The sequence below is a fragment of the Pteropus medius genome, unplaced genomic scaffold (assembly GCF_902729225.1).
Source record: "Pteropus medius unplaced genomic scaffold, Ma_sr-lr_union100, whole genome shotgun sequence".
In the NCBI taxonomy this organism is placed as follows: domain Eukaryota; kingdom Metazoa; phylum Chordata; class Mammalia; order Chiroptera; family Pteropodidae; genus Pteropus; species Pteropus medius.
The window spans coordinates 2,237,138-2,245,966 of record NW_024350399.1 but is presented as its reverse complement, the minus strand read 5'-3'; the positions used below and the strand labels follow the sequence as shown (position 1 = coordinate 2,245,966).

The 8,829-nt window shown below is 42.8% G+C and overlaps 1 protein-coding gene across 1 annotated transcript; it reads right to left on the bottom strand.

The window, feature by feature from the left end:
• Positions 1 to 5,508, bottom strand: FCRL6 (Fc receptor like 6). Its single transcript, XM_039839932.1, has 3 exons — positions 5,433 to 5,508; positions 560 to 838; positions 1 to 419 (listed from the first exon to the last, which is right to left on the bottom strand). Exons 1-3 carry the CDS (start codon positions 5,506 to 5,508, stop codon positions 1 to 3), a joined length of 774 nt encoding a protein of 257 aa, XP_039695866.1.
• Between the last annotated feature and the right edge of the window lie 3,321 nt (positions 5,509 to 8,829).

Here is an 8,829-nt window from a genome sequence, read left to right as displayed (position 1 = left end):
TTATTCTCTCTCCACATACACATCTACCTCTTCCAAGCTCCCATGCTCTGTGCTGAGTGGTGGGAGGTACAGGGAAGAGGGAAGTCTGACCCTGGCCAGTGTGTGGGACTCTGAGCCAATTGGGGAACAAGATGTACCATTCAGGGAGAGTGTCTTGTGCTGAGTTTTCTCTCTGGAGACCCTGTTCTCAGCTTCACAAGAGTAGTTCCCAGCATCCTGCTCCGGTGTCACCAGGAAGAGGAAGGAGGTGGCTCCACCATGGGGGACCAAGCAGTTCCCCAGGATCTTCTCTTTGAGGTAGAATGAGTACAGGATGGGAGGGGAGCCCCTCTGGGCCTCACAGAGGAGCTCCACTATGTTCCGCACAGCGAGCCTGGTGGGCCTGGGGCTCACGATCAGCAGAGGATGGGACACAGGAGCTAGGGCAGCACCCGGGGTCAGAAGTCAGCTGGAGCACCCAGGCTCTTGGCTCCTTTTCCCTTAAGGACCCCTCCCCATACTCCCAGAGGGACCCACTGCCTGATGCTCAGACCTCCCTTCCCTCCCCCACTTACCCCACACCTGATCTCCAGCTGGGGGCTCTGTTTCTGGACCCTGCCACCCTCAGGGACCGCCTCACACCAGTAAAGCCCAGAGTCTCCCTCCCCAGCTACTGAGATGGAGAACCCTGGGTGGAGCCCCCTGTCCTGCAGGGCGTGGCCCTCCTTGTGGAAGGAGAAGAGGAACCGCGAGGCAGGCTTCTGAGGATGCAGCTTCATCTGGCATCTCAGGGTCAGCGGGCTCCCCTCACAGGGCTTGGAAGAGGGGACGACACTCAGCACAGGAGGCAGGAACAACTCTGGGAGAGGCAGGTCTAGGGTTCAGGAGGGATATCCTGGACAGTGAGGCCCCAGAAGGCTGAGGGAGACACTGTCATTATCCCCCAGGACCTAGCCTCTCATCCTACCCACACAGTCCCAGCCACTGGATTCCCAGAAGGCCAGAGCCAGAGAGCGTTAGAGGCCATCTCATCCCCAGAGGAGAGGGTCCGGCCCAGGGCCTCAAGGAGGGGTGAGCAGCAGGGCTGATTCAGGGCTCCTCTTGCCCTGTGAGAATCAGGGATGGGGAAACCTCAGCTGATTTTCTTCTCCCTCCTTCCTTAGAGTCTCTCCCAGGCCCAAACTCCATCACTGCCCCATGCCAGTCTCCATCTCCAGCGGGGCATGAGTGATGCTGAGAAAATCGCATCTATAAGACTCTATATATATTCTTTATAATGACAAAAGACTGAAAACAACTAAATGTTAATGAAGAACTGGTTAAATAATTATGGTCTAACCATATAAGAAAATATAGTGTAGCCAAGAGAAAGAAAGAGGTAGGTTCATAAGTACCTATATGGAATTAGCCCCAAGATAAAGCATTAGTGAAAGAAAATTTAAGGCAACACATGGAACCATGTGAACAGTGCACCTTCATTTGAGTGTAAAAGATGTACATGTACCTATTCACACACATGTATATACATACATCTAAAATTTTTTAAATATAGACTGTTTAACTCATGGGCTAGGATTGGAAATAAATAGTTTTCACAATGTGCTCCTTTGTTCTTTTAAAAAATCTAACATTTTTACCATGTTCTCATGTATTTTTCAATAAAAAAAGCTAGATAAAATAAAAGAGTCTACCCTATTAACAGACAAATGGATAAAGAAGTTATGGTTCATACATACAATTGAATATTATTCAGCCATTAAAAAAAATAAAATCCTACCATTTGCAATAACATGTATAGACCTAGAGGTTATTATACTGAGTGAAATAAGTCAGACAAAGATAAATATGTGATTTCACCTGTATAAGGAATCTAAGGAACAAAAAGAATAAACTAATCAAAAACAAGCTCACAAATATAGTGGACACTTTGGTGATGGCCAGAGGGTATGGGGTTTGGGGGCTGGGAGAAAAGGGTGAAGGGTTATAGAAGTATAAATTAGTAGTTGATAGATGGAATAGGAGAGCATGGCATAGGGGATGCAATTAGCATAATGTAATAGCTAGGTGGAGAGCCAGAGGAGAGAAAGAGCCATTAGGGAAATCGTTTTATAAACTATATAAATGTCTAACCAATGTACTGTATACTTGAAACTAATAATAAAATTTAAAAAAGATTCTAACTTTCTTTATTCCCCCATACATCCTTTAATAAACTCCTCTAAATTACCTGAGTATGGAATTATTTCTGGCAACTGAAGGTCTAAGTAAGAAATAATGCCTCAGTGCGCAGTGAAATCAAAGGTAAGGAATAGACTCTGGCATTGAGAGTCCAGGAAACTAGCTCAAGCAGAGGAGGATGAGTAGGTGAGAAGATTGACAACCAAGAATGGCTTGAATTTTCTTGATGGCAGAAAATAAGAGAGACAGAAATTGTGGCTGAGCCTATGTCTTTGGAGTTACATGCCAAGGTCTCAGGTAGTATTGGAAGACATGTGAGGTTAGCAGATGCCACCTTAACTCAGAGGAAAAAAAGAAGGATTTTCAGTTGGAAGTTGGTTTTGGCATTGTTTTCTCTCTCTCCAGTTATGAAATGGTTCACTGGGTCTCTGAATGATAAGCTCCCAGTAGAGCCAGTCACAGCATCCTTCAGCTACTGCTGGCAGAGCCAGGACTTCAGTTGGTGGAAAGGCCTGGAATGAATGAGAGAAATGGCTGAGAAGGCAAAGCAGAATGCGTCCGAACACAGATGTTTTGTCAATGAGCCCTGAGGAGAACGGGGAAGTTCAAGGCCATTCAAAGGAGGGAAGAGACCCAGAGACCTCTCTTATCTTCAGATCTGAAATAAACCACCGCAAAGATGGGCACAAAAACCTGAGCTTAGTAGAGCGAAGCTAGCCTTACTGACTGATTAGAGTCAAGGGCTATAGTGACCTTAGCCGTCGACAACTGTCCCCTCAGACAGATAGTTCCCAACAGCCTGAGTGGTCAAAATGGGACATGAACACAGACATACACACAGGAACAATAGGAACATGGAATGAAAGAGGCACTAAACTTTCCATCACAGGATCTGCAATCAAGCAAAGTGATGGGAATTACATTCCATATAAGGACTTCTTGACAGATAGTGTAGTTAAAAGTGGGGATTGTGGATACACGAGGGTAAGCTCCCTTACTCCCTCTTCCTACACAAATTTAGAAAGTGCCAGCCCACCCCCACTTCCCCAGATCCACCTGGAAATTTTCTGTGCAGCATCTGGCCATCCTGGTTTTAGAGTCTCCCAAGGCATACCTCTCTCAATTCCCTGTCCTCTCTGCTTCAAGAAGAACAAGGAAAGGAGGCCAGATGGGACTTAAACAACAACCACCTTGTCCTCTAAGAAGAAGCAGGCAGGAGGAGAGCAGGGGTGGGAGTGGGGGATTTTGTAAAGGAAACTTGACTTTGGTGTCAATTATTAAGGGAAAAGTGGATCTTCATACAGGATACCAAGTTCGAAGAGGAGGATCTCAGTAGGTCGGAAGGACTCCTAATCTCTCAAGAGCCTGGCTCTAACATGAAGGAGGTAAATGGACAATTATAGTCATCTGTTGACAGATACTAGGCTAGCATTCAGAGAAGCCAGTAACTAAGAAGAGAGGCAGCTAAAGATGTCTCAACTGTATCTTATAAGACAGATTCCCTTTTGCTTTCTCCAGTCTTTAGTATAAAGTCTTGTCTAAAGATTTCAACCTCTTTTAACTGCATGTTGAAGGAGATAAGGAGGCCCCCAAAGCTCAGCATGATGGACATCAGCAGCGGCAATCAAGGAGAGCCCCCAAAGAAGGTGAACCTCAAGAGCAGAGAGAACTTCAGGTTTATGTGATCCAATTGGCCTCTGCATCAGGAGATCCTTGTTCCGTGATCAATCTGATGACTCTGAATTTTGTTACTATTAAAGAAGAAAATATTTTCTTCCAAAAATATAATTGAGCAGTAGCTGGCTCTCTCTTCTTACAGGAAGGGGCTTCTCCATTCCACACCATCTTTTTCCCTGAGCCACCCCCAGAAAATACTTCATTTATGTGAAAATACAGATTGCTTCTGGTTTTGAGTGATAGGGGTTTAGTTTATGCTTATTTATCATCAAGAGCTACATGAACTCTGTACGTGATTAAATGTGTCTCATCAGTGTTGTTGGTATTATTTCCTTTTAACTTCCATTTGGTCATGTTCAGTTTCTCGAGTCTGAGGCTCACTTAGCATGGCCATTAGTAGAATATCTTGCAAACCTGGTGTGGGTAGGGGGAAGTTGTAATATTGGTACGAACCAGAAGTAGAAGGCTACATAGGCAGTATACTTTGAGAAGCCCCTCCTGATCACGTCTCTCTAGGACCCATCCCCAGCTCCTTACATGAAATTCTACTGATTTCTTTTTAGTTGTTATTACCTTCAAGTTCTTCTTTTAATATGCAAATACTGCTAGGAAGAGAAGAGGAACCCATAGCATATTTCTGTTTAGAAACTGTTCTAAGATATTTGTAAATGTTCAGAAAAAAATGTAAATCTCTTTGGGTAAAGCAGCCTTAGATGAAGCTATGAGCTCATTTTGGTAAATGCAAGCTTAAGCATGCAATCTAAGCTTCAAAGGGCAGGAGTTAAGAATCAAAGTGTGGCAGCCAAAAAGTATTTTTAAGACTGCAAGGGACTCTCCTAGGACTCTACCACGAATGACCTAGAGAAAATAATATAAGGCAATATTTTTCCACTTTAATTCAACTCAACAAAGCTCTGTGCTACTATATGTAAGGCACTGTGCTAGGTGAAACCGGGGACACAAAATTGCATACAGCAGTTGTTATTCCCAGGCAGTCTAGTTACGCAGTAAAAATATTTATGGAGATGCAAAGCAAAAAATCAGAGTACCAGGACAGTTCAAAGAAGGGAGATAGCCCACTCAGTTGGAGGGCTCATCTGGCATTGAGAAGGGATTTGTAGACAGTTATAAGTGAAATAAATTGCATATGAGAGAAGTGGCATAAAGAAAGTTACAGAGTTAGGAAATCACAGGATATTTTAGGAAACATCAGATAGTCGAGTCTGGATGAAACATAAAGTAAGAGTGGAAGGTCAGTGGAAAATAGTGTGAGAGAGAAGATTGGGACCCTCTGAGCAAGGCCAAGGCAAAGGAAATTTAGGGATAATCAGCAGCGTATGTCTTCTGTTGTTTCCCATTTCTTCTGTTGCTGAGAGCTCATCCACAACCGCCCACTAGAGCAGTTTTTCCTAGACACACTTCTAGATGGGCTTCTGGAGCACAGACATCTTCCTACAATGAGCTGAGTACTTGGTTTTACTCTTAGAAAGACTTGCCTTCCCAGCTGGCTCAGTGTTCTTCTTCCTTTGGCCACTCTTCCCAGCCTCTCCCCTTTTACCATATTCCTAACTCCCTCCAGCAGCTATGGTATCTCTTACCCTCCTGTCTTTCACCCCATGGCCACTTTTGTTCCCTCTCGAAGGTGATGAGCAGTAGGAAGGTAGCCAACAGCATTGCCCAAGTGTCTGCCTGCTTCCTCCTTGATGGACAGTAGAGACTCCTGAGGATTATGTTCTAACCCTCAGATGAGCCTTATTTGAGAGCTCAGCCCTATTTTAATACGTCCATTTGTCACTCTCCAACTCTTCTCATGTCTTCCTCCATCACTCTGTATCTGTGTCTCTTGAACCCATCTGATTTTCCTTTTCCTTGTCAGATGGCAGAAGCAAGAATCACAGGAAGGAGCACCAACACATACGCCAAAGGACTAGGGCCTCTTGGTGTATAACAGAGTTAGTAGAGGCAGGATAATGCTTATCCTCAGTTATGAGCTGAGTTGTGCCCTCTCCTCCAATTCATACATTGAACTCTGAATCCCAGTACCTCAGAATGTGACTGTATTTGGAGACAGGACAAGTAAAGTGGTAATTAAGTTAAAATGAGGCTGTTGGGTGGGCCCTAATCCAGTATGACTGGTGTCCTTATAAGTAGAGGAGATTAGGACAGTATGGGGTGTTTGTGCACAGAAAACCCTGTGAAGAAGAAGCAAGAAGGTAGCCTTCTACAAGTCAAAGAGGGAAGGCTCAGTGGAAACCAGCTCTGCCACCACCTTGATCTTAGACTCCTAGCCTCCAGAACTATAAGAAAATAGATGTCTGTTGTTTAAGCCACCCAGTCTGTGGTATTTTGTTATGGCAGCTATGGCAGACTAATACATCCTCTCTCAAGGCCATGCTGGAAAACATGGACTTGGAGAGACATTTTGGATATTATAAATGCCTACCAGGTGGCTCCTTCAGAAGAAATAAGTTTTGCCTTGATACTCCAGCAAAATTTGCCATTCCTTCAGTTTTATGACCCTGCTACCTTGGACACAGCTGACTGGACCAAGGATTGAGGACTGCTAGACCAAAAGATTTACAGGAGAGCCTCCCAGTTAGATTCTCTCCTGGGAAGTTTTGAATATAAAACAAACAGTAAAAGAGCAGTGAATTCAGAAGGACAGAAACAGAAGTAGAAGAAGTAAAGACAGAAGAGAAAGTGAAGCTGAAGAACTAAAGCAGCTACACCTGGTGTAGACACCCACTTCAAGGGGACCACCACTGCCTGGGCAACCAGGGTCACTGTCAAGTAACTCCTCTTCTGTGAGGCCTGGCTGCCAGATAGTTGGAACAGTTCCCTTACTTGTTCTTGTATCCTTAAAATAAATCCTCATCACTCAAGTCTTCTAAGCCTGAGACTATCTCTTTTTCTTGCAATCTGAAAGAACCTACCTACTACAATAGTGTGCTCATTTTCTAAGGCTGCTGTAACCAAGTACCACAGATTGGGGGCTTAAACAACAGGTTCTCTTTTTCTCACAGTTCTAGAGACTAGAAGTACATGATGAAGATGTCAGCTGAGCTGGTTCCTCTGAGGGCCATGAGGAAAGGATCTATTCCAGGTCTCTCTCTGGCTTGTAGATGGCCGTCTTCTTCCTGTGTCTTCCTTCTGTACGTGTCTGTGTCCAAATTTCCTTGTCTTATAAGAACACCAGTCATATTGGATTAAGACCCACTCTAATGACCCCATTTTAATGTAATTACCTCTTTAAAGATCCCATATTCAATATAGTCACATTCTGAGGTGCTAGGGGTTAAGATTTCAATATATAAATTTGGGGTGAGTGGGCACAATTCAGCCTATAATATATATGTTCATATCCAGACAAAACCAAGACATTTCCCAGCAGGCTTCCTCCCAGCCAGGTAGGTTTTCTCACTTGACATTCCCCCAGATTAGCTGCCATTCTGGGGTGATGGCCCTGCTCACCAACAACCTGGCCTGTGACCTGATGTTACAGCTCTTCGGGGAAAGAACACTGATGTCTCCACCAACCTCCAACTCACTAGCATGAATTAAAGTATGATAGATCTGCATATTGATATAAAAATATCTCAAGGACATTTATTAAGTGAAAAACCAAGCTAGAAAACAATCTGTCCAGCATAAACATATTTATGCTTAATAACAAATCTATATATTTTATACATGTACATAAAATAATATAACTGCACAGAAAATAAACCAGATGATCAGAAAACAGAAAAGAAGAGCATGACATCTCAGTTAGTATGTAATAGGAAGAGAAAGGTGAGGAGCGACAGTAAGTTCGAAAGAAATTTTTAAAAAATATTTTTCAGTTATAGTTGGTATACAATACTATATTAGTTTCAGGTGTACAACATAGTGATCAGACATCTATATAACTCACAAAGTGATCACCCCAATAAATCTAGTGCCCCTCTAACAACATACATAGTTATTACAATATTATTGGCTATATTCTTTATGCTATACTTTCTATCTCAATGACTATTTGTAACTACAAATTTGTACTTCTTAATCCCTTCCCCCTTATTCGCCCACTCCCTCAACCCACCTCCCATCTGGTAACCCACAAAATGTTCTTTGTATCTATGAGTTTGTTTCTGTTTATTTATTTTGTTCTTTAGATTCCGCATATACACATGATCATATGGCATTTGTCTTCCTCTATCTGACTCACTCCACTCAGCACACTACCCTCTTGGTCCATTATGCAATATCTTTTCCCATTCCCTTACTTTTTGTCTGTGAGTGTCTTTTAATCTGAAGTGAGTCTCTTGTAGGCAGCCTATGTAAGGGTCTTGTTTTCTTACCCATTCAGCCACCCTCTCTATCAATTGGAGCACTTAATTCTTTTTCCATTTGAAGTACTCGTTAATAGATATGTAGTATTGCCATTCTTTATTCATATTTTTGCTACATATTTTTTCTTCTTAAAGAAGTCGCTCCAACATTTCCTGTAATACTGGCTTGGTGATGATGAACTCCTGTAGCTTTTTCTTGTCTGGGAAGCTCATTATCTGTCTTTTGACTCTAAGTGATAGCTTTGCTGGATAAAGTAATCTTGGTCGTAGATTCTGGATTTTCATCACTTTGAATATTTTGTGCCAAAATCCTTCCGTTCTGTAAAGTTTCTTTTGGGAAATCAGCTGCCAGTCTTATGGGAGCTCTCTTGTATTTAACTAATGGCTTTTCTCTTGCTGCTTTTAAGATTCTCTCTTTGTATTTAACCCTTGGCATTTTAATTATAATGTCTCATGGTGTGAGCCTCCTGCTTTTTTTTGGTGGGGGAACTCTCTGAGCTTCCTGGGGTTATATGTCTATTTCCCTCACCAAGTTAGGGAAGTTTTCCATCATTATTTCTTCAAGTAGGTTCTCAACTTTTTGCTCTTCTTCTCCTTCTGGTACCCCTATAATACGAATGTTGTTACATTTGATAATATTCCATAGACTCCTTATATTATCTTC